At 37.5% G+C, this 27316-nt stretch overlaps 1 protein-coding gene across 1 annotated transcript in view; it reads right to left on the reverse strand.

Annotated features, from left to right (window-relative positions):
* The window catches only part of RABEP1 (rabaptin, RAB GTPase binding effector protein 1), a 79540-nt gene that overhangs the window by 10476 nt on the left and 41748 nt on the right, over positions 1-27316 (reverse strand). Inside the window, exons 6-13 of the mRNA XM_024736178.1 lie at positions 25273-25408; positions 22049-22227; positions 19904-20035; positions 14839-15306; positions 13479-13583; positions 11564-11680; positions 6100-6198; positions 2384-2524 (exon numbers count right to left, since the gene is read on the reverse strand). Of these exons, the coding sequence (XP_024591946.1) occupies positions 2384-2524; positions 6100-6198; positions 11564-11680; positions 13479-13583; positions 14839-15306; positions 19904-20035; positions 22049-22227; positions 25273-25408 (1377 nt within the window). The remainder of the gene's footprint in view (positions 1-2383; positions 2525-6099; positions 6199-11563; positions 11681-13478; positions 13584-14838; positions 15307-19903; positions 20036-22048; positions 22228-25272; positions 25409-27316) is intronic.

Genomic DNA, 27316 nt, shown 5'->3' on the forward strand with positions numbered 1-27316 from the left:
CAATAAGATACCATTTCACACCCACCAGGATAGCTATAATCACAATGTGAGATAACGATGAGTGTTAGTGAGGTTGTGGAGAAATCCTCAAATGATAAAACAGGGTTCTCATATGACCCAGCAAGTCCACTCCTAGGTTTCTACCCAAGAGAAATGAAAACATATGTCCACACCAAAACCTATACATGAATGTTTATAGCAACATTATTCATAGTCCAAAGTGGAAACAACCCAAATATCTAACAACAGACAAATGGATAAACAAAATATCCATATAGTGGAGTATAATTTTTTGGTCATAAAAATCAAAGTAGTACTTATACATGGTATGACATGGATGAACATTGAAAACACTAAGATATGTGAAAGAAGCCAGACACAAAAGACCACAAATTGTATGATTCCATTCATAGGAAAGAAAGACAGGACAACCTATACACAGAAAGATTAGTAGTTGCTTAAGCCTTGGGGAGGAAGGGCTGAATAAAAGGTAAGGGGTTTGTCTTTGAGGTGATGAAAATACTGTGGTGAGGGCTACACATCTGAGAATATATTAAAAACCACTGTATTGTACACTTTAAATGGCTGAATTATTTGGTATGTGAATTACATCCCAATAAAGCCTGTATGTATGTATGTATGTATTTGTTTGTTTGCTTGCCACGTCACGTGGCTTGCAGGGGTCTTAGTTCCCTGACCAGGGATTGAACCTGAGCCCTCAGCAGTGAAAGTACAGAGTCCTAACCACTGGACCGCCAGGGAATCCTTTTTTTTTTCTTCATCTTTATTGGAGTATAATTGCTTTACACTGTTGTGTTAGTTTCTGCTATACAACAAAGTGAAATCAGCTCTATGTATATACATATATTCCCATATCCCCTTCCTCCTGAGCCTCCCTCCCACCCTCCCTATCCCACCCCTCTAGGTCGTCACAAAGCATGGAGCTGATCTCCTTATGCTTCCCACTAGCCATCCATTTTACATTTGGTAGTGTATATATGTCAGTGCTAATCTCTCACTTCGTCCCAGCTTCCCCTTCCCACCGTGTCCTCAAGTCCGTTCTCTACATCTGTGTCTTTATTCCTGCCCTGCCACTAGGTTCATCAGTACCATTTTTTTGGATTCCATATATATGCGTTAGCATAAGTATTTGTTTTTCTCTTTCTGACTTACTTCACTCAAATTGAAGTATAGCTGATTTACAATATTGTGTTAATATATGCTGTACAGCAAAGTGACTCAGTTATACATATATAAACATACATTCTTTTCCATTATGGTTAATCTCAAGATACTGAATATAGTTCCCTGTGCTATACAGTAGGTCCTTGTTGTTTATCCATTCTATATGCAACAGTTTGCATCTACTAACCCCAAACTCCCAGTCCATCCCTCCGCCACCCTCCCTCCCCCTTGGCAACCACAATTCTGTTCCCTATGTCTGTGAGTCTGTTTCATAAATTTGTGTCATATTTAGATTCCATATATAAGTGATATCATATGGAATTTCTCTTTCTGACTTAACTTCACTGAGTATGATAATCTAGTTGCATCCATGTTGCTGCAAATGGCATTATTTTGTTCTTTTTTATGGCTGAGTAGTATTCCATTGTATATTATGTACCACACCTTCTTTATCCATTCATCTTTTTTTGGGGGGGGGGCTGCATTGGGTCTTCGTTGCTGCACACAGGCTTTCTCTAGTTGTGGTGAGCGGGGGCTACTCGTTGTCATGGTGCGTGGTCTTCTCATTGCGGTGGCTTCTCTTGTTGTGGAGCACGGGCTTTAGGCACGCGGGCTTCAGTAGTTGCAGCACACAGGCTCAGTAGTTGTGGCACACGGGTCCTAGAGCGTGCAGGCTTCAGTAGTTGTGGTGCACAGGCTTCAGTAGTTGTGGCACGCAGGCTCAGTAGTTGTGGCACATGGGCTTAGGTGGTCCACGGCATGCAGGTTTTCCCAGACTGGGGATTGAACCCACCTTCCCTGCATTGGCAGGTGGATTCTTAACCATTGCACCACCAGAGAAGCCCCCAATCATCTGCTGAGGGACATTTGGGTTGTTTCCATGTCTTGGCTATTATGAATAGTGCTGCTATGAACATAGGGGTGCATGTATCTTTTTGAATTATAGTTTTGTCTGGATATATGCCCAGGAGTGGGACTGCTGGATCATAAGGCAACTCTATTTAGTTTTCTGGGGAACCTCTATATTGTTTTCCATAGTGACTGCACCAACTTACATTCCCAACAACAATGTAGGAGGGTTCCCTTTTCTCCACACCCTCTCCAGCATTTGTTATTTGTAGACTTTTTTAAAAAGAATTTGTAGCCATTTCAGAAAATGTACTTGTTTACATTTTTGATCTTACAGAAAATAAGTTACCTCTATAGTGTCTGGGAGAATGAAGTCTTCTGCTTGTTGTAATGACACATGCAAGCTATGCTTTCCCTGAAGACTGTCATTGTCTTTCTGTAACCTCACCAGCTCTTCTGAAACCTGTTCCCGTGACTGCATCAGCACTGCCTAAAATAGAAAAAGATACTAATCACAGCCAGAAAGGTAAATCCTATCTGCTGATAACTGCACCAGAGAAAAACAAAGGCCAAATGAAATAAGGTCTGAGGATGGACAGTACATAATAAAGCTCTGTAAGACTTAAAAAAAGCAGCTCAGAGATTTATTGGTTTACAGCCCTTACATATATTCAGGGGGACAGGAAATGAAGCAAGTATCTGAGCTTATTCTCCACTGTTTCTACCAACAGCTTAAAAGTAATGAATTTCTTCCCCCATATCCCTAGGACCAGCATCTCTAGCTCAATGGAAGAGGTGAACGTAATCAAGACTTATATCAAAAAAAGTGTGTACTCCAAGACAACTCCTATTTCCTCACAGCATGCGTTCCACAGGAGGCAGGGATAAACAAAAAGCAGTATCTTCATCTTTCATTACATATACATATGTTCAAGCTCAGGATCACTATGAATGGCCCAAGGACCCCAAATATTAGACGCCATCAAGAGGCTTTATGCTTAGGAAATGCAGGAGATTTGAGCGGCTCATACTTAAAATGGAACACGTTCCTTCTTCCACTTGCTGATGTTTACAACAATTTTAGGTATTTCATATGAATTTATATCAATATAAAAGTCCAGCTAATTTGAGTATAAGATAAAATTCTGCAAAAGTATTTCTGCTAATTTTTACTACTAACCATTGAACATATACATAAGTGTAGATTACTCCACATCCAACATTTGTTCAGCAGCTACTACTCTACACTAGGCGATTTGCTGCCCATGGAGAATACAGGGATAAAAGATAGACTTTGCCCTAGAGAAGCACATGGTACAGTGGAGGGAAAGATAAGTAAACCAAAAATTACCCAACCATACTACGAGTGCTGTAACAGACAATGGGTACAGCAGTGATAAAAGGACAAAGGGTACCTAATTAGTGGAGAGGGTTCAAGAACATTTCCCACAAAAGGTGACTGCTGCATCCTGAAGGACAAATAGACTGCTGGTAGGCAGGCAAGGTCATGCATAAGTTTTGGTTAATTCTGCTGGCTCTTACTTATTTCAGACCAGAATCAATTGTTGCTTTATGCTCACTTTCAACCCATTTACAACAAAATATTAGCATCCCACGACGTTTTGGATATAAAAGAAGGGAAAGAAGAATATGTTTATATTTGTTTATTTTTGTAAAGAGAAAAACAAGGATAAACCAAAAATAAATTTAAATGATCATGTATAGGAGTTGGTGGGAAGAGGGTGAAAGGGACAGGGAATGGAAGTGAAACTTCTGAGTGTTTATATACTTTTATAGTTCTGACTTATGAACAATGTTGCACGTTCAAAAAACAAAAAAGTCAATCAAAAAAGAAGAAAATCCAAAAATGTAATACATAGCTCCATTTGTTTCTGTTTGTATCAAATTGATAACACAACCACAGAGAGAAAAATCATTTCAAGTAAATTTTGAACACAGCACCCAGACTGTAAACCTTTACCTGGCATAACATTCTAAGGGTAAAAAGAACTACAGGTGTCTCTTGGTATCTGCAGAGGACTGGTTCCAAGACACACTCCCATACCAAAAACTGAGATGCTCAAGTCACTTCCAGTCAGCCCTCTGTATCCACAGATGTGGAAACCGTGGATATGGAGGGCCAACAAAGAAATGCTGAACTTCACTTAGTAAGTTTGCTGTTGGCAGCAATATTAATGTAGTCATTCTAAAACGACTGTGATCGCCTTAACCAAGTGATCAAACTTAACATCACCAACAATGGAACCACCCATCATAACATGCCTCTTGTTATGAACTTTCCATTGAATCATTTCATCCATGTAGTATTCTTGCCAAAATGTCTAACTTGAACCATGTGGAAATAATCAGACAAATGCATTCTACAAGGTAAATGGTCTGGACGCTTCAAAAATGTTAATGTCATAAAAGCCAAAATCAAAAAGTGGGTGACTGTTCTAGATTAAAGGAGACTAAAGTGACATGACAACAAAATACAATACGTGATCCTTGACTAGTTCCTTGATCAAAAAGTAAAACCTCCACTCAAAAGCAATCAAGGACTTTCAGGGTCAATGGTTACATTCTAAGCATACAGTAACAGTATTGTGATTATGCAGGAAAACGTCTTTGTTGTTAGGACATACATACTGAAATATCTAGGAGTGTCATTATGTCTACAACTTATTTCCAAATGGCTCAGAAAAATAAACAAATACATACGTAATATAACATACACATATATGAAAGAGAGAGACTGAGAAACAATTGCAAGCAGTAAAAATGTGGCAAAACCTAAGTGAAGATTTTATGAATGTTCACTCCATAAACAACTCTAAGTTTGAAATTTTTCAAAATAAATAGTTCGGGGGAAATATTAAGATCCCAACCACTACCATAGCTACTCTTCTTTGAAGGGGCCTAAGAAATTGAGTTTATCTTTCTCAGTGTAAGAACATTTAAAGGTAATTTCAAGAAAATGGTAAGATATTAAAGTTCACAAGACCTCAACCTTAATTTCAACAATTCTTCAATGTCACCTGCAATATGTTCATTTTAAGTGGAATCAACTTGAAAAATGTTTGCAAAAGCAGGTGAGTTTTAAAAGATGAGAAGGAAGATGAGAGGGGACGGGGATTGTAAGGAGGCTAAACACTATGAAACTTTGTCAGCATTTAACAGTGTCCTTGAGATCAACAATTATTATTTCATATTCTCTAATTAATGAAAAGATATGAAACTCTCTCTGGTCATTGATTAGAGTGAGATGTTTCTCAAGAGACCAGGGCTAGTATTTAGGGATCAGCTCAAAGGCCATTCAGATACTGACCCAATGCCAATCAAAAACAAACCATTACCATACAACTTGGAGTTTGTTTTTTCTGTCAACCCTGCAAGAGCTGGACAAGAGGCAACTCTGTAGGATCACCCCAGCAGGACCAACTCTGCTATAGTTTATGAAGGGCCATCAGATGCAGGGTTCCAACTTTGAGAAAAAGGAAGAGCAAGGCAAGTGGAGCCTGACTGCTGAGGAAGAGGCCCGAAGCTGGAGAACAATTCTGCAGAGGTTCCAGGCGGCTCTTATTAAGAAGCTCTCTGTTCCTGTTCCTCTCAAAATTGACAGCCTTCTGGAAGTTTTCCAGTGCCACAGCAGTTATGGTACATGTGTTATCGTAAACCCTATGAAATTACTGAGGTTGTTTTAAATATATTAGCTGTCCAGGAAAAGCACAGTGACTGCTCAAAAGCTGTACCTCCTAGGGCTTTGAGAGATTTCAACTTTTAGCTTGTATTTAGAGCTAAAAATTAAATGCTGGTCCATAGTTTATTTTATTTAGGTTTCTCAAATCGAAGAAAAATTAAGTTAAAGGTGATAATTTTTTTGGTCAAGAGGTAGGTTTAAAAAGAGAATAATGTCTTTACATAATCTTGTCCATTACTAACGTTCTATAGGCTCTGGAGAACATAATGGTAACCACTTTGGCCAGGAAGATAAAGTCACATCAAAGATTATTTCAAGATAGAATATATTTAACATAGTTAATGTTTATTTAAATGTTAACTTACCATCTGTTCCTGAACATCCCTCTTTGCCTGGGAAAACCCCTGTTGTAACTCTTCAAGTAAGATCTCAGATGCTTGGGCTCTTAGGACAAGTGCAGAGATCTTGAAAGAAAAAAAAAATTCATACACAGAGAATTTAGTTAGGAATCTGGTTATTCTGAAACTAACTCTTCCATCTCCTGCTTATTTAATGTCCGGAACTGATTTTATTAGTTCATCGAACCCCACTCATCTATCATTCAACAGATATGTGTGCATCTACTGGGTACAAAGCCTCAGCCTTTCAGATGACACAAAGCAGTACCCAAAGTCCCCAGGGGTCATACGCTGCCATACATGAACAACAGCATTATATGCATCTCTAGACATAGATACTAATCCATGTGACACAGTTATAAATATTATTCTTAAAGGAGCTAATTAAAAATCAATAAAAATTTTGAAACTCTGTCCACAAAAAAACCCCAGTTTAAAGGATAAATGAATCTTCCCTGAACTAGCTTCCCTGAACTAGCAGTATTCTAAGGTGGTTTACTTAAGAGCAAAAGACACATGATAAACTCTCTTGAATTAGTTTTAGTGTTCCTGACGAGGGGTTTATGTGAAAGTTGATGACTCATACATAAGAGTTATAAAATAAATCAAAATAAATTTGTTTAGACATTTAAAAAATGATTATTGTCAGAATTTTGTTTCCAGTAGTGGCAGAATAGGTGATGTGAACCAACCTTCCTGCCAATTAAGAAAACCAGACAAAAATATGAAAGACACCTACATGAAGGCATGGGAGAACAAGGCAGAAAAGAATCACAGAGCCAAGGAGCAGAATGAAGACACATGGAGAACTGGGTGCAGCATCTGAACAGCTCTTCTCCAGAAGCATGTGCCAACTCCAAAAGAAGCAGAGGCAGCACTGAGAAGCTGAGCAGAGCGTCTGAAAACCCCAGCACAGGGTGGCAAAAGTTAAGAGTCCAAGACCCAATACACAAAGGGATCCCTGGTAAACACCCTGCACTTTGGACTGGGTCTCCAAAGGGACACACCCTATAGTAAGGGAAGAAGTTAAAATAATCCAACCTTCACAACTTCATATAATCTCAATTCCCATAAATGAATTAAGGTGATCCAGGATTGTTAGTACAACTAGTTGCCTGCCTCTCATAAGAAAAATGGCTTTATTTCAACAATTTTCACATATAATGTCTAGTACCTCAAGTTAAGAATGCATAAGGAAAGACTATGATAGGGACTTCCCTGGTGGCGCAGTGTTTAAGAAGCCACCTGCCAATGCAGGGGACACAGGTTTGAGCCCTGGTCTGGGAAGGTCCCACATGCCGCAAAGCAACTAAGCTCATGTGCCACAATTACTGAGTGTGTGCTCTAGAGCCTGCAAGCCACACTACTGTAGCCCGTGCTCCACAACAAGAAGCCACCGCAATGAGAAGCCTGTGCACCACAACGAAGAGTAGCCCCCATCTGCTGCAACTAGAGAAAGCCCGTGCCCAGCAACGAAGACCCAACACAGCCAAAAATTAATTAAAAATAAATAAAAGACTATGATAGAAAACAAAACAGATAACAAAAAGAGAGCTACAATGAATCCAGATATGTTATTAGAAGCAGACTTTAAAATAACTGTATTTGATCTGTTCAGAAATTTAGAACCACCAGAGAAATGGAAACGATGAAAAACAACCAAATGGAAATAAACTTAAAAAATCAATTATCCAAATTAAAAATACAATGGATGAGTTTAACAGATTAGGCCTATTTGAAGAGAAAATTAGTGATATGAAGATAATAAACAAAGACAAAAACGATGGGAAATACAGAAGAGAGATTAAAGAAGCCATGCAGATGCAATGCGAACATCTAACATATACAAATATTTGAAGAAGTAACAGCCAATGGAAATAGCTGGTAGAGCTAAAAATATACCTGTGCAAAAACTCAAAAATTCCGTAATTTCACTACTATGTATACTCGAGAGAAATAAGTCCACATGTCCACTAAAAGACATGTACAAGAATGTTAAAAAATGTAGTCATTCACAATATCCAAAAACCAGACACAATCCAAATATCTCTCAACTGTAGAATGGATAAATGAATTATGGTATACTCATGTTATAGAATATACACAGCATTAAAATCTAACTACTGAGACACAGAACAATATGGATAAGTCTCACAGACATAATGACCCAACAGACCAGATGCAAAAGGCTACATACTATATGATTCCATTTATATGAAGTCCAGCAACAAGCAATTCTAAAACATAGCGTTAACAGTTAGAATACTGGCTACCTCTAAGAACAGGCAGGTGGGGTATTTACTTATTAGTAAAGAACATGAGCGTATTAGAAATGTTCAGTATCTTGATGCAGATGATGATTTATTACCCTAGTAAAATTTTTCACACATTAAAATTCACCAAATTGTACACTTGAGATTTATGCACTTTGTGTTTATCTCAATAAAAACAAATTTTTAAAGAGACATATGGCTGAGAATATTCCAATCACGATATAAGACATTAACTCAGAGATCCAAGAAACCCTGTGAACTCCAAACAGCAGAAATATGAAGAAAGACGCACCTAGGTATATAGCACAGTAAAACTGTTAATAACAAAAGCCAAAACGAACATCTTTACAACAGCCACGGAAAAAATAACATTTCACCTTCAAAGGAACAACAATAAGACTTACAGCTGACTTCTCATCAGAAAGATGGAAGCCAGAAGCAATGGAATAAGAACTTCAAAGTGCTGAAAGAAAATATCATAAATACTCAGAATTCTATACCTGACCACAGAGTATCCTTTTTGAATGAAGGTGGAAAGAAAAAGATATGTCTAATAAACAAAAATATGAGAGAACGGAGACTTTTGGCACTGTCCAAGATGGACTAAGCCCACCAAGGCCATTCTCTCCCCTTATTACAACTAAAAACTCTGGAAAAAATACAAAAAGCAACTACCTGAGGACTCTAAAACATAAGCAAAAGCAGACAGTTTAGGGAGGGAAATCAAAACGGGAAGAAACAATTCATACTGCAGTTTACTACTTATTTGGGTTTTTTTCCCCTATTTTCTGCCAGCATGAATCTGAGAGCTGCCCCAGTTGTGAAGCCACAACAGATGCAGCAGCACAGGACAAACAACGGTTTTTCTGATCACAGGGCCACGACAGGGGACCCATGAGCTGACAAGTAGAGTGGTACTGAGAGAAAAGAGCTACAAAAAGGATCCCCTAATTCTGTGCATGAACCAGCACAAGTCTCACACTGACCCCTGAGCTATATACATACATGGACACGTCCAAAGGAGCACTGCAAAGGCTTTTAAAAATGAACTGACATTAGAACTACCTACTACAGAAGGCAAGACAGAACTTATGAACGAACCTAATCAGGTTAACAGAACTGAGAGTCTCACAATAAAATATTCATAATCTCCAAGATCAATCTAAAAGTACTTGACATAGAAAGAATCAGGAAAATGTGGCCAATTCTCAAGAGGAAAGAAAATCAACACATGCCAACTCCATGATGACCTAGGTTGGACTTACCAAAGACTTTAAAGTAGCTATTGTAACTATGCTGCCTGGTGTAAAGGTAAATACTGTTGAAACGAATGAAAACATAGTTCTCAGCAGAGAAAAACTTTTATAGTTTTTAGAAACTATATGTTTCTAAACTGTAAAGTTTCTAACTTTATGTTTCATTTAAAGAAACAAATGAAAAATTTACTATAAATTACAGCACAGAATCTGGCACAAAAATAGGCAAACAGACTAATCAAATAAAAGAGTCCTCAAACTGACCCACACATGTACATTCACTTGATAGTTAACAAAGATGATCTTGCACAGCAGTGAGAAAAAGGTGACCTTTTCACTAAATGGTACAGGAACCGACTCTCCATATGAAAAAATAAAATAAAAATTTACCCATATCTACAGCTTATACATAAAAGTCAGTTCTAGATGGATTTTAGATATAAATATGAGTGGCTATAAACAATGAAGCTTCTACAAAACACATGAAAATATCTTCATATAACCCCAGGGTAAGAAAATATTCTTCTAAAAACCAGGATAAAAATCACTCATCATAAAGAAAAGATCAATAAATTTGACTACATTAAAATTAAGAACTTCTGTTCATCAAAAGACACCATTAAAATAATGAAAATCTAAGGTACTGAGTAGAAGACATTTGGGACACATCACCAAAAGGCTCTAATAAGATTATATAAAGAACTCCTATCAGAAAAGTGGGAAAAAAAAAAAAGACAACCCAATAAAATATCAAGCATAAGACTTGAAAAGTAATTTCAAACACACAAACAAGCACACACATACACACACACACAAACACACGATATCCCAATGGCTAACAGACATGAAAAATGCTAAATAACCTCAATGGTCGTAAGAGAAATGCAAACTAAGCCACCATGAAATGCCATTACACACCCACCAAAATGGCTATAATTAAAATAACACAAAATGAAGTCTGTCGAGACTGCAGACCCACAGGAATTCTTCTCATACATTGCTGGGGAGAGTATAAATTCATACAACCACTTTCTGGCACTATTATCTCCAAAAGTTGACATACATTTTGAACATTTTGACCCAGGCATTCCACTCCTAAGCACATACCCAGCAGCAACATGTGCAACAAGCTCTATACAGAAATTTCAAAGTAGAATTATTCATAATATCCCACAACTGGAAACAACCCAAATGCTCATAACATTAAGATGGATAAATTATATCCATACAATGGTACGAGTATACAACAATGAAAATAACAACTACCACACACATTTGTGAGTAGGAACCTCACAATGTTGAATGGAGGAAGACAAACACAATGAATGACTGTGTCATTCATTGAATACGGACTATATGATTCATTTGTTAAAATAAGAAAGCAGACAAAGCTAATCTAATGGTGTTCGACGTTAGGACTGTAATTACCTCTAGGGAGGAAGTAGTAAGTGGAGGGGGAAAGTGAGGGCTTCTGGGCTACTAGCTAATTTCCTATTACTCGATCTTGGTGGTTACACAGATGTTAGTTCAGATGTGTTTGGTACATCTGTATACGGTCACATTTTTTCCTATGCATGGTATTTTTCAAAAAGTCAAAAAGAAGATAACTAGCATCTTTCTTGTCAGCAGGTTTCTTGTGCAGCAGAAAAACCTAATAAAAATCCAAGGGGAAAAGAGAACCAGAGCCTCCTGATATTTACTAACGAGTTATTGCAAAAGTTACTTTCCTTAAATCTGTAAAACAGACACCAGAGAAAGATCAGTTTGAGATATTCTTATCTGAGGGAAAACAGAACTCCCAGATCTTTAGGGCAAGAAAGAAACCTTACTAGGTTTTCAAAACGCTTGTATTTAAACAACTCAGTCATCTCCCAGGGGCCACATTCTAAAACCCTCACTTACCTGGTGACTTGAATCTTCAGTGCTCTGCTTTATGAAGTCTTCCAGCTCCTGTTTATCTCTCATTGTCTTCTCTAACTGGTCATTTGCTTGCCTTAGCATCACCTGTAGCTTTTTCACCTATGCAATTTTAAACGTCAATTAGAAGGAAGTACCAGAATTTTCATAAATTTAAAAAAAAATCCCTACCTCCAGAAAATTTTTTTAAACCTAATCTTTTTTCCTGAGAAACAAATTTGTCAATTTGGGAAAAAACTGAGATGAATTACCTCATTCGACAACTATACTGTGCTTTACAGTTAACAAAACATTTTTCATATCCATTATCTCATTTGAAAATATCTGCTTTTCCTCCTGGGTCTTCTAGGCTAGGGCACTGGCCTCCCTGACTCTATCTTCTGCTGCCAATCTATAATCCACTCTAACACAATAAATATTTCTAAAATGAAAGTCAAATCATATTATTTCCCTACTTAAAATCCTTAAATGCCTCCCAAAGTCTTCAGGGTAAAATTTAAATCCCTTCAGTCATCACACCCCTCCCTCCATAATCTCATCATGGCCTTCCCTTTGTAGCTTCCTCTCCCACTATTTTCCCTCCACTCTCTCTCCACTCTCTCTTTCTCTCTCTCTCTCACACAACCCCCCCTTATGCCCAGCCACATAAACTATTCATACTTCCTAGAACACACAATTTTCCTTCATAACTGTTCCTTTGTATACATTTCCTCTCCTTGAACACCCTTTCTCCACTTCTTTTCCTAATTAATTTTTACTCTAGCTCTAAAACAAACTTAGCTGAACTGTTACCTTCCCTAGTTAACAGCCCATAGTTAATTTAGATGCCTCTGCTCATCCTCTAGTTCTACTTGTACATGTACAGGAACAAACCATATTGAACTGATGGCTTGGATTGCAAGACTGAAAGCTCCCTATGGGCAGTACGGTGTTCTCTCTGTATCTGAATACTCAGAACCCAGCGAAGTGCCTGCACAGATGAAGCAAGAGTAAAATGTCTATTGACACGACTATGGAATCCAAGATACCCCATTCCTATACCACACTATCAGAGACCAACTACTGATATAGAGGCTTCACAAATAGCTTTAGAAATTTACCTCTAAGCCATCTAAAAAATAAAGCATATATGGAGAAAATTAATGCCAAAGGCATCTGAAATTTAATTAAACCATCATTCTAACCTGCTTAAGCTTATTTTGAAGACTAGGGTAACACTCTCCATAATAACCAAAGAACAATTTGGAAATATAAGAAAAAAGTTATTTTTTCCTTACATATACTTTCACAAGTTTACTCTTATGAAGTTCTACATCATTTCCTAAATGTTAGCAGGGAACCCATTATTAGGCACTGTATTTGGAAAGGTACTTGTCAGTTTCAGCATACCTAATCTACCAAATCTTAATTTCTGTGACCCTGCAAATTAAACTTACTTCAACAAATTTATGACAAGGATTAGGCAATAAGCAATGAAGAGTACAAACACTGATTAATGTAATATCCAATTAAGTTTTATCCAATTAGAAGCAACAGTCAACCCAACCCCTTATCTCCCTAAATCTCTGTATCATAAAGCACTTTCCAAGTGCATGCATTCCTGACAATAACACTTCTAGGCCTTGGGCAGAAGGAACAGGTTGGGAGAGGAGATATGCCAGCTGAGCTGACCTGTGTGGTACTGGGCAAGCTAATGAAGCAAAGACACACAAAAGCAAAAATTCTATAGTGTGCTCCCACTGGAAATGTAACTGATGTTGCACGTACCAGATTATTTCAGACTTAACAAGATGAATATACTTCATAAAGCAAATTGGGAGGGCTGAAGGGCAATTAATTCAACACCTCCAATGAAAACTACAACAGCTCACCAATTTCGCACACCCCAAAAGAAACTCACCTGGTCTCTTGTTTCAGCCTCTTGAATCTGAATTCCTTGTAACTGTTTTTCATAATTGGAACACATATCACAACGTCTACCAAGTTTATTTCCAGCATTATGTACCTGAAGGGCACCAAAATTACCTCTTATCAGGCAGAACAAAACAAGTCTACATCACATACTTGAGGAACACATGCAGTCTTACCTATGTTACTCAAAGTAGAAAATGGAGTAAACAATTTATTCAGGGACTTATGGCAAGTAGTTACAATAGAGAGCTGGATTCTAAAAAATCGTAAGTCCAATATAAGTATGACAGGAAAACAAGGGACACAACTTTATCATCAAGAGGCTAAGGGCCACAAAACACCGCATTTGAGGGAAACACAAGGAAAGCAAAAGGTACTACACCATGGCACTCACAATTTAAATCAATACTACCCAACAAGGGAGGGGATGGGGAAGGGTGGAGTGCAAATTAACCATTTCACCAGCTCCAAGCACAAAGGAGGTATGAAACAATTAAATAGCACCTTCCCAAACGTTCTGCATGAGACCAAGGAGAACAGTTTCTTTCAGGCTTAATAAGCTGTACCACTTGCTAATCAACAGCTTCTTTAAAGAGAAGTAGCCCTGAGTAAAAGAAAGCACTGGAAGTCATGAAACCTGTATCCTAACCCAGGTTTTGCTACTAAGTCGAAGGGGAAACTTGAGCAACTCATTTGACCTTTCTGAGCCAGATAAGTTGGAGAAAATCATGCCCTGATTGTCTCATTATTATCAAGAAGCTCAAAGAGAAGAGGTCTGTGAAAAGGCTTTGTAATCTGTAAAGCACTATGCAAATACATATTTAAGTTTTTATCTCCTAATCCTACTTCTGAGCTTGCAAATATTATTAGGGGGAAAATTAACCTCATTAAAGGTTGCCTTCCCTTCTCTCCCATATTTTCCACCCCCTCCTTAAACTCATTCTAAGCATCAACTGCTGAAAAGCATTTGTACTTTAGACCTCAAGGAAAGATGAAAGAATATGCATCTTGGAATACACTGAGATTATAGAAAACTGCAAGGAAACCAAATTCGGGCTACACAAAGTTAGCTATGCTATTCAAGCAGATCGCTCCAACTTAAGAGATGTGACTTCAGGTGGAGAAGTTCACACTTAACACAATCAGCTAGTCAGTTCCCTCCTCTGTCATAATCACCAGGAACAGCCAAAGCAGACAATGATAAGGGTCAGACAATAAAGGTTAACACTCATTTGCTGGCAACAAGTGCGAGCATTGACTCCAGGGACCATCTCTTGAATGAACAATAAATCCAGAGCTACCCAGTATCCCTCAAAGTGAGCAGAGGAGAAGCCAGGAAGATAACTCACCTCTTTCTGCAGGAGATTCCATTCTGTCTCACTGACTAAGCGGTAACCACTGGGAGACACATAAGCACTTTCCATACCCTGTGTGACACTAGACAGGAGGGATGCTGTTTCTTCTTGCTCTGGTGTCATCGCCTTGATTGCTCTTTCCTGATCTTTGGTTAACATAAACCCACTTGGCATTTGCAGTGACCCAAGGGAGGCGGTATCAAAGTTCTCAGTCACCGAATCTGCTCCTACTAACGGTCCAAAATCTGATTCGTCCAGGTTCCCAGCAGATTTTGCTTTGTAGTTATAGCCTAAAGCTTTGGATTGCAGTGAGCCTGAGGTTCCCAAGCTGTCTGTAGACTGTGCTCTCCTGAGTCCATCTTTAAACATGTCATTGTCTGATTTACTGAATGGATCCCCGGATGGCAACAGTAAGTCTGCATCTAAAGAATGGACTGAACCATGGGTGCTATCTAAATGCTCCTGAAATGTGAAAAATACATTGCCAGTTAGACAATTCCTGATATTTTCAAAGAGAAAAACTACCATATTTTATAAAGTATTTTGCCACACGTTACACATGACAATCTTTAGTGTGCTGCCTTCATATATTCATTGAACAAACATTTATTGAGTGTCTTCTATATCCTGGGCACTAAACCAAGCACTCAGGATACAAATGTGAACAATCTCTGACTTCAAAATGCTTAGTTTCATGAAAAAAATAAACAAGTGAACCAAGTAAACAGGCTATTAGAATATCATATTCAATAAAATGACAGGCTACAGCTATGTACTGAATGCTCTGGGAGCTCAAGGAGAGGAATTCAGCCCAGACATAAGAATCAGGGAAGGTCTCCTGAAATTCAGTATTGGGTATATGGAACACGAGGTGCCTGCTGTATATCCAAGTAGAGACGTCCACCCAATAGAGGGACAAAGAAGTCTTTAGATAGAGACTTGGGAGTAACCACTATAAAGTAATAATTAAAGCCACGGCAGCAAATCAGAACACTTAGGATGAGTCTGGAGGATATGAAGAAAGCCAAGGGCAAGGCCCTGAGAAACATCAATTTTGTCCGTTTTGGGGACGGACAGAGGAAGGAGTACCCAGAACAGAAGGGAAATGAGGATAATGTTGTACGCTAGAAACTAAGTTTCAAGCAAGGTGTAATCAACATGTTAAATAAGGCTGCATCAAGTGAAAGAAGCCAGACGCAAACGGTCACACACTGTAGGATTCCATCTCTATGAAATACCCAGAATAAGTAAATCCACAGGGACCAAAAACAAATTAGTGACTGCCAGAGGTTAAAGGGAAAGGAGAGTAGGGAGTGACTCCTTAGTGATATAAGGGGTCTCGTCTCTTTTGGGGGCAATGACAATCTTCTGAAACTAGACAGGTAATGGTTGCACAACATTGTAAATGTACTAAAGGCCACTGAATTGCACGTTTTAAACGGTTAATTTTTTCTTGTGTGAATTCCATCTCAATTCTTTTTTAATGTGGCGCGGCACACTCCCAAAGTCCAAACAGCACACCAGTACCATTCCAGCACAGTCTGTAGGAAAATCAGAAAGCAAGGAAAATGTAGCAAGTTTTTCCTGAAACCAAATTTATTCAATTTAAAGAACTGGCTTTTATTTTAAGATACTGTCCTTTCTACGTTTTGTTGTTAAATGCCCTTCTTTTCATGAACTGGAAAAGACTAAAATACAGATTATTTTTCAATGTTTTAAAAATATCCTTACTTGGTATAATAAAAAGTTGACAACTTTTATGTTAATTCCTCCATTTACTTCTTTTTAAAGTTCTTTTTTAAGGTTTTTTAATCTGTGAAATTCCGATGGCTGAGGAACACAAATCTAGTATACACTGAGCTAGCTATGGCAAAGGTCCCAAATAAGCACCCTAATAAAAATTGGAGAGCGAGCATTCTGTTAGCTTATAAAGGAACACGACATCTAATGCTATCATATATTAACACAATGCTACTGTGACACCAAAGAAGGAAGGGGATAGGGGCAAGAAAGTTGTGAGGGACATTTAAAAAACACCAGACTACCATGCTGATAACAATACTTATAAGGAACATATACTTGTAGGGGTATGTAAACTGTTACACTGTTTCTGAAAGATGATTCAACAAAATGTTTGCTTATGCTCTTAAACTCAGCAGTTCTCTTCCCAAGAACTTACATGAAGGGAGTAATCAGATAAGTCCATGACTTTTATACAAAGAAGAATTATATATAATAGCATTATGGCATTACTCATAATAATGAAAATTTTTTTTACTAGTGAAAAATGAAACAATTGACTATCTGTTAGTATGTTAATCATGCTTATTTTCTATATTTTATGATGTTTATGAACTTTTGAAGGCCTTGCTGGCTGAGGAGAGACTGCCTCTTCCAAACTAGCTAATTCCTAGAAATAATAAACAACTTACCTATGAATATGTCTTTCACATCTAAATCAACCAATCTCAAGTCGATACTCCCAACCAACTCCTTTATCTAACTCTTACACACCAAGCCAGTATTTCCCCTGCTCTAAATCAACCCAGGGCCAGGTACCAGAAAACTGAAGATAGACTCTATGCCCCAAAGCCCACTGGATTTATTCAAACTAGCCAGTCCTATGCTATTTACCCTGCCCTACCTTTCCCTCAAAACTCCCAATAATGGCTGTGGTCCATGCTTTCCCCTTACTCCTGCTTTTACTTCATGACCAACTCTGGTGCTTCTCCATGTGACTCTGCACAGTGTACCATGACTCTCATTTCTAGAGGGACTGTAACATTAAACTTTTTGTTCAATGGCATTAACCTCTCTATGTCACCACTTGGTCACCTTTATAAATTAAAACCTGGGCACAAATCAATTTGTAGGAGACTAAGGAATTATGGTACATTTACATGCTGAAATACTGTTAGTCATTAAATATAATTGTGGGGGAAAACACTTACTGATGTGCCAAAACCTTTAAAGACAGATTTAAGTGGGGGGAAAAAATGTACATAAAACATCATGTACAGTTACAATCTGTATTATGTTTTAAAAGTACAAATAGAAACACACATATGTTACCTTTGGAAATGGAAAAAGAGGGAAAGGAGAGGTACATACCAAAATGTTAGTGGTGGTATCTCTGGCTAGTAGAATTTATTAGTTATTTTTATTTTGTATGACTTTCTGTACTTTCCAAATTTTCCATAATGAATACATATTACTTTTGTGGTGAGAAAAGCATATTCTAAGCATTTAGGTTAAAGAAGATATAGGGTCCTACAAATTTTAAGTGGCTTTAGCAATATACCTAAGTCTCCAAAGCATTCCACATTAACTTTAAATCAACAGGCTAAAGTAAACTGTCACTGCCTCTCAATACAAAACAAGTACATTCAACATTCAAACTGCAAAACATCAGATCTGAAAGGCTATATTTCAATGTCAGAAAATGTTATGCACAATATACAGTATAAATCTGTTAAAACACTATTAAAAAATTTTAAGTGCTTCACTGTAAATCACAACAAATTTCCTTTTCCTGTTTTCCTGCTAAAATATATTTTTTTTAAGTTTGAAACTTTGCCAAACATTCCTGGATGCAGGACTGCATGATATTTGGCAGTACGCAAAAATTGAGACATTCTCTTGGAAGTCTATTTAAAAAAAAAAGACAAAGCAGAATCAGGGCAAGGTTCTCAGCGTATGAGCCAAGAGAAAGAATGTACAAAAACAATTACATCATACTTTTCAGTGTCCACTAGGATTTTTTTAAAGCATTTTTTCAATGTCAAATAATCCATAAACATGGAAATACGAGCCACCAGCAAGTAGATTTTACATGGCTCAGTGTAAATCTGCAAACTAAACAGAAACATAATACCTTTGAAAGTGAGAAAAGACCCTTATCCAATTTACCTGAAACTGGTTCACCAGGCAGGGAAAGGAGGTAGTTGGGGGGGGGAGTAAGTATGAATCTCTAAACAGCAGGGACAGTATAAACAATGCATATGAGCATGGACAGCTAGTAGAAATGTCTGGCTGTGATGAAGTGGAGAGTATGCTAAGGCTGGAAGGGTCAATTCAACTCCAAAGGCCCTTGTATGGCAAGCTGGGGAACTTAGTTTTTACCCTAAAGTCAATTAACAGAAGCATTTCCTTCCCTGAAGAAGAGATATCAGCTTGAGTCTTGAAGGATGAATAGAAGAATTCCAGAACTCAGAAAGGCAGAGGGACGTAAGCATTCCAGGTAAAAGAACCAATGTGCAAGGCAGAGAGTATAGCACAAGATGAGCAATGTGGCTAAAAGAGAGTGCATATTATGAAGGGTCTTGACTGTCTGAGTGAGGAAGTTGCACTTAATTATGTAGGTAATGGGAGTGAGTGGTGGTTCTGACTAGGGGAGTAGCCTGACTATAGCTGCACTTAAGAAAAATAAATCTGACAGTAATGCTGAGGGTACAGTGGAATGGGACAGGCTGAAGACAGAAAATGTAATGAGGAGGCCCTTGCCACATGTGGGTGAGAGGCGATGAGGCCACAGGAACACCACTTTACACTTTCCACCTCCAGGTCTCTCTACTCTGCCCATTCCCAATACCTGAAATGTTCTACCCTACTCCATCACAATCTGCCAAACCCCACACACTCTTCTCAGGGCTTAAGATCTAATACCTGATAATACTCAAATACAGGCCATAGAGAATTAAGTGTTTCAATACTTTAGATAAAATCTCTTTTAAACAAAAGCTCAAAGTATTAGAAACATTTATTCATATCAAAAAAGATTTTGCAGATATTAAATTTTCTTCTAACGTTTTAATTTTGGAACCGCTAGAAAAAAGAACGTCTAATTGTTTCACAGACCATGAGAGAAACTGCATGTTTCAAACTGTACTACCTATAATACTGTAAAAACAGTTGAAAATAAAGTATTATCACTTTATCTAATTTTCAGCTAGTAGCTACTACCCACTTCCCATATGAACAATGTAACTAACTGATGTATGAGAAGCTAAAAATGGTTAACACTGTGTATACGATGATTTTAATTATAGATTCATTATACCTCCTCATTTGATAACTGGGCTGAAGATTCTTCATGAGTTAAAGCACACACTACTGGTATTTTTACTTCTTCCTCAACATTTGTTTTCTTATGATCCTTTCTCTTACTAAGTCTTTGTTGTTCATCTTCCTCCTAAAAGTTAGGAAGAAAAAATACATATTACCCAGGTAATCTATACTTAATGATTCCCACAGTTCTTTAACCACTCAAAACAAATATACAAGTATACTACATGAAGGCAAAACAAAAGAGAGCAAATCACCCACCTCTTCTTCAAGTGATTTGAGAAAGAAAATTTACATAGAATGTTCCTTCGGCTTATTATGTAAAACAAATAGGAAAAAGTTACAGCATTACACATCCATTTGAAACATGTACAAACTTATATGAAATACCAATGAATGATTGAAGCTGATGTAATAATTCACTCAACAAAGATCAAAGATACCTTCAATGCCCCCCCGCAAAACACTCTAGTGGGGAGAGACAAATACACGATTACATCACTATATAAGCATGTACAAGGTTCTATAGGAGCAAAAACAAAAGATTTCATCTGAGGGAGCTAGAAAGGGGGGCCGAAAGAAGGTAACACTTGAGCTGGATCTTGAAGAATCAGTAAGATGAGTGCCAATTGTGTGAGAGGAGACAAGCAAGGGTTCCAGGGAGAAAAGAAGTATGTAAAAGGGAGAGGGGCAAGGAAGAGCAGGCATGTGGGGAATACTGAATAATCTCATGTGACTAAAAAAGGGCAGGCACATGAGTAGTGAGGTACATTGAGAAGGGGGTGGTGATTAAGTGCTTAGACTCTGGAATCAGAGATTAGTCAACCCTCAGATAGGCCATTAGTCCCTATCTCATATGGGAACTTTTGTTGTGTGTTTTTCTGTTTTGGGAACCACATGAGATAAAGCTTTACATATAAAGCCTTAGCACAACGCTGGCGCATAGGCCTTAAATGACCAGTTCTGGAATTTAGACTATTCTAATGGGAAGCAGGAAAAGCATGATTGTATCTGTACTTTAGAATCTAAATCCTCAAGTTGACTGTGTCTACACACAAGATGAATGAATCAATTAAGAGAAAAGAAATTTAAAAAGGAAGAAACTTCTGAAAAACAAAATCTAACCTAAGTTACACAAGATAATTTAAAATATTTCTTACAGTACCTACAAAAGCTTTTACACAGCTATCCTAGGGAAATATTTGCACACATACACAACATAGTATAGGATATTAGCTGCAAAACTATTTGAAATGACAAAAAAAAAAAAAAGAAGAAACCATCTAGATGCCCACTACAAAGAGATGGATTAAATTAAATATAGTACATCCATGTTACCAGCTAACAAGAATGAGATAGATCTCTAAAGTGAAAATATATCCAAGATGATGCTTATGAGAAAAATATGCTACAGAATAAATACTTATACTATGATTTCAGTTGTATGGGGGGAAAAAAAAGAAAACTGAATATACACTTATAAACACATATAAGTGGTGTGGAATACTACCTTCCAAACTGATTATTCCTGATTACAAAAGGGGTTATTTCTGCGAAGGAAGTATGTGAGATGTCAAGGGAGATTTTCACTTTATCACTTTATTTTTTCACTTTGTATTTAAACCAAAATATTTTAACATGAGAATGTATTTATGTATTACTCATATAATTTAAATAATTGTTTTTTAAGATAAGGAGAAAACAGGATCCTGGGTATGCAGCCCTCTAGACACCTGCCTTTTCATATCACTCAGCCTCTCCATCCCCACCCATCACTGTCTAATAAGGCTTTTAGAGCAATGTCACAAAAGACATGGCCTGGATTAACACAATTCAGGAGCCCTAGGAGAACTGGACAGAACTGCAGAGAAAGATTTTCTCAGAAATATGCACTACTGCATCCTGCAGACTGAAGAGGATCATTTCTAAATCAGTTCTTCCCCTTCCCCCCAGACAAGGCCATTTCTAAAGTTGAAAAGCAAAATCCCTCAAATGTAGCTATCATGTTTTTTGAAATGGCATACATCAACTTTGTTTCAGGCTTAAGTCAATCTATAATATACATAAAGAAATATGATCATGTGTCGGGGTGGAGTGGTTTATTAACAAGGCAAACAAGTCCTACAAAACTGGTATTCACCTGATCTTTCTTCTTCAGTTCTTCAACTTGTCGGAGCTGTTCTGAAGTTAGCACAATTTCCATTCGCTGCATGTCCCTCATCAGCAAACGCTGAGATTCCAGGAACTGGTCATTGGCCTTCTGCCATGTGTGTTTCAACTGGTTGTGCTGCTGTCGCTCTTGCTCCAAGAGATGGCATACTGTTTAGGAATCCCCCAATCAAAAACACTGAATTTTAATGGCAGGCAATTTCTTTAACATAGGACTAACTAAACTAGACCTGACCAAAGGTCCACCCGGTCTGGGATTCTGCCTCTGACAAGAACCCAGGGGCAACCTGCCATAGGACAAGGCAGCTGTCCCCACACCACCTGTCTAAGCAGAGTCTCCCAAAGTGTGTTCCTAGGAAGAGCAACATGTGAAAAAAAGACTTCTGTGCTCAGTGAGTTTCAGAAACCTTGGGATAAAAACTTTTTGTTAAAGATTTCTTTACTGCAGGACTTTGAACTCAGGGTCTTAAGTATGTCTGTGTTCTCTTGTAAGCTGATATATAATACAATACCTCCCAAATTTATTTGACAAAAAAATCCTTTCCACAGTGCCACTCACGTAACAAATGTTCTAGGGAATACAATTTGGGAAACATTGCTCTAAAGGGAAAACAGATAGTAACCACTCCTAATTGTCTTTAATACACTCTGAATAAATCTTGTTATCCAGGAATCCTTCTTGAGTCCATTTAGTTTTGACCTCTCAGGATAAGTCAAAGAATCTTTGTAAATGCTTGTGTTACTGATATTCATCAGCTCAGCCATCTTCTTTGGGGAAAAAAAGAATAGATGGTATCATCTATCAGCCCATCTACCCAGTTACCCAAGCCAGAAACCTGAGAGACAACTCATACTTCTGACTTTTCCTCACCCAACACATTCAACTGTGACAGAGGCCTACTAATGCTACTTCCTGTGTGATATGACACTCCATCTTCTGCCTTCTGCCTTAGATTTAGGACTTAGACAACTACAACAGGAGTCTCTTCAGAACCCTTCCTGCCATTCGTCTGGCCCTCTGTATTCTATCCTCCACACTGCTGTAAAACTGAACTCTCTAGAAGGTAAAACATTACCACTCTCAAGCTTAAAACCCTTCAGAGAAGCCAGACACAAAAGGCCTCATACTATGTAATCCCATTTATACAGAAGTGCAGAATAGGCAAATCTATAGAGACAGAAAGTAGATTAGTGGTAGCCAGGGGCTGGGGGGAAGAAGAGAATAGGGAATGATGGGGAATGGGTACAAAATTTCTTTTTGGAGTAATGAAAATGTTCTGGAGGTAGGTAGTGCTGATGGTGTACAACTTTGTGAATATATTAAACATCACTGAACAGGTACCTTATCTCGGTAAAGCTGTTATTTAGGACAAGAAATATTTCTAAATCCTTCAGAGCCTCCTTATTACCAATACGATAAAATCCAGAATCCTTAGCATAAGGTCTCCAGGATCTGGCCCATGTCTACCTCTCCTGTCTCACATTTTGCTCCAATGCCTATTGCATTTTAATCTTGCTGAACTATATTTCTTACAGTTTCGCTACCTTGTTACACCACATGCAAATGGCCTTGAATGCCGTGCTCCTCTCTGACGACCTGACAAACACCTACCTATCTTTCAAAACTCCAGTTAACAACCTCTTTTAAGAAGCCTATTCATGGCACCGTTGCCTCCTAACACACTTCCTAGCACATATGATATGAAACTGCACTGCACTTGGTTGCATATCTAATTTCCCCAATTTAGGCTCTAATTTACACTGCTGCTCAATTTTTAACTATCTTCTTTTCACGTAAATACTACTTTTTTGGTGTGAATGTCTCAGTAGAAATTACTCTACCCCCTTACTCATTTTAGTGAAACTTCTCAGATACTTCTCCAGGTATATTAGGAAGGTCTGGTAGTCTTGCACTATTTCTGGAAGGGTTGGGACACATAGGTTAAACAGAAAGTCCTTTTTCTTCTGGACATCCTTTCAGAGTTTGAGTGTCTTTTTGACTGCAACAGCACTTTTGAAAAGCATTTCCTGAGAGCCAAAGACTCAAACACTAGATTACTTTAATAACATTTTATAAAATAATTCTGTAGGCTTATATAATTTCAACTTCCCACTATTTGGAATAAAAACCTAACTCCTATGCAAAACTGAATTATTTATGGAAGAGCTATATTTTCCATGACCACAGTCCTAAATTTTCATATTAAAACATGTTACTAGTATAACCTGCAACGAATATAAGATTTCAAGAGGTCCATGCATTTAGATGAGGTAAAAATTTAGATCTTTATTTTCACTAACCTCTAACTGAAATTTATCATTTCCTTCAATTATAAAATATAGACAACAAACCACAGTAAGTATAACAATACCCATGACTTGGTCACTAACAGGAGTCATAGATACTTTTGTATCTCAGTACAGTTGTGGCAGATATCTTAATATATTATTTATGCTCATCATACTTCAAAATTACAGTAGTTATTAAACCTGGTACTAGACCTTGTTATTTAATGCATTGATAAAATAGCACATTTATTACTATAAGTTTGCAGTTATTTATATTTTGATAACTGTTTTATAACATAATTGCTATCTTTTATAATTCTATGTATTTTATGTATTAAAAACATTATTCTGAGAGGGCTTCACAAGACTGCCAAAGGAGTCTGTGACACGAAAAGGTTACGAATCTCGGGTATACAAGATTAACTAAAAGAATTAAAGACAAACATATATTTTAATGGGAAAGGATAAGCCTATCCCCTATCCTGAGAAAACAGGGTCAATTTCTGCATCACTCTGCTACCAGACTAGCGAAATCAAAATTATCTCTTATAAACAGGGGTGCTACTTAAGAACACTAGAATATACTATCTGCCCTCTCTGTCCCATTTTCACTTTTGCTAATTCACCTCCACCAAAATAGGTCTGAAGCAAAAGCAGTTTAAGCAGCAACTTTCTATTATCTTTCTGCCCAGAGTTTGTGCCCTATGAATTCTTACTGGGGTCCTGGAGGAAACAGAAACCATTAACAATCCAAATATCTTTTCAAACCAACTGCAAAGCTTAAACTGAATCACTAACATGTTGGATTGGCATTTTGGAACTTGTTACTGTTATTAATCAATATCACTTTTACTTACATAGTTCTCTTACAGACTGAGATTAAAAATATAAAGAATATATATTTACCTTCATGCAATTCTTTCCGAAGTTTCTCAGCATCTTCCTGTAAAACAGATTTCTGAGTATTCAAAACAGCCACGTACATCTCCAGATCAGTCCTACAAGATTTTTCAGCTTCCAGATAATGATTCAGTTCTTTAACCTGAAAAAGATGCAATTCGATTAAACTAAAATTTCCAACAGTGTCTACCTTAGGTATGGTGGTAAGTTCTGGAGGTGCCTTGAAAAAAGTTTACATTTATATTTATGTAAATTTAAATTTACCCCCAAATTAACATTTATAATTTTTAATTACAAAACAAACATATACTTACTAAAGAAAACTGGGAAAATAACATAATTGACAATAATTAATAGTAAGCATTATCCATAATCATCACCAGAGTAAATATACAATTGAGATTACACATGACAATTTTGTACCTTGCTTTTAATAACGTGGTTCCAATTTGTATTCCCAGAGCAACATACACATGTGCTCATTTTATCACATACTCAGTGAACCCAGGTTGTTATTTTTTATTTTTGTTGTTTTTTTGTTTCTTTCTTTCTTTCTGTGGTACGCGGGCCTCTCACTGTTGTGGCCTCTCCCGTTGCGGAGCACAGGCTCCGGACGCACAGGCTCAGCAGCCATGGCTCACGGGCCCAGCTGCTCCGCGGCATGTGGGATCTTCCCGGACCGGGGCACGAACCTGTGTCCCCTGCATCAGCAGGCGGACTCTCAACCACTGCGCCACCAGGGAAGCCCCTTATTTTTGTTGTTTTTTAAACAGTATTTTCTAAAGATAAAAATGGTATCATACTCTTTCAAGTCTGCTTTTCTTTGATTTCTGGTAATTCCAAATGCCTTAAATTTACAAAAAGGAGACATTTTCATAGACATAAATTCATGTAAGGAAAAAAGAGGAAGCCATGATGGAAAAAACAACCTGTCTCATACTGTAATGAACATAAACTTGAAGCCAAGTGCAGAATACTTTTTAAAATCACATCTTTTTTTTTAATGTCTTATTTCTGTTGAACAATTAACTATAATTTTCAAATATTAACAATATAGTCTAATATCTGAAATAGTTCCAACCAAAATAAAATGCAATCTTGCCCCAGAAAGTGATTAAAAAAATCACTTGCTCTACCCTTCCTTACAAATTGCCCTTCCTAAATTGTGGCCATTTAAACTAACTTTCAACTTTTTCAAATGGTTATGTCTAATTTCACTTTCAAGGTTACATTTATGCCTTTTATCTTCCCATTTCTTCAACTTGAAATAGCTGGCTGATCTGTTTTCAGTTATCTTTACTCCTAGACCATTAATACAATACATTAGCACTGGTCATGGACTAAAATGATTATTTAAGCTGCCATCTGAGGCTTCACTGGAGGCTGTCAGACAACCAGAAACGTACTATACACTAACCAAGCATGACAAAGTGCTGACTGTTGTCAGGCACTTTCCCTATCACCTGGAGAGGTGGTAATTCAGTTAATGATAAAAGAAAGTCAATATGTCAGATATAAAATGGTGGTATATAACCACTAACTCTATCAGCTATTACTTCTTAGAATAAATATTTGACTCTATAAATAATGAATTAATTTCTAACATTCAAAAGCTACTGAGCAGAACTCTGGGAAGATGGTGACAGTGAATGTGTGATACATGGATTTTCTTGAATTCCACACACCCTAACAACAGAACTAATAAGATAACAGAACTCAGAATACATGAACATCTACCAAAAAGAAAAAAAAGCGATAATTAGAGGGTGGGGACAAACCACTGAAAGCTATCTTTATGGAATTACATGGTATCAGCATCTGTGCAGGAGAAAGTAAAGGGAAGTAACAAGGGCCGGAGAACTCCCAAAATATTCAACAGGGATTCCAACTTCACAACAGCAGCTGAAAAGTGGGAAGAGTTTCACACACTCCAATCGTGGATAAACACAACAAATTTATCTTGTAAGACTTAAATCTGGTTAGAATAAAACGGCATTTGATTTTCACTTACATTTCCTTGATTTCTAGTGAGACTGAATATCTTTTCACA

This window comes from Neophocaena asiaeorientalis, unplaced genomic scaffold (assembly GCF_003031525.2).
Source record: "Neophocaena asiaeorientalis asiaeorientalis breed wild unplaced genomic scaffold, Neophocaena_asiaeorientalis_V1.1 scaffold129, whole genome shotgun sequence".
In the NCBI taxonomy this organism is placed as follows: Eukaryota; Metazoa; Chordata; class Mammalia; order Artiodactyla; family Phocoenidae; genus Neophocaena; species Neophocaena asiaeorientalis.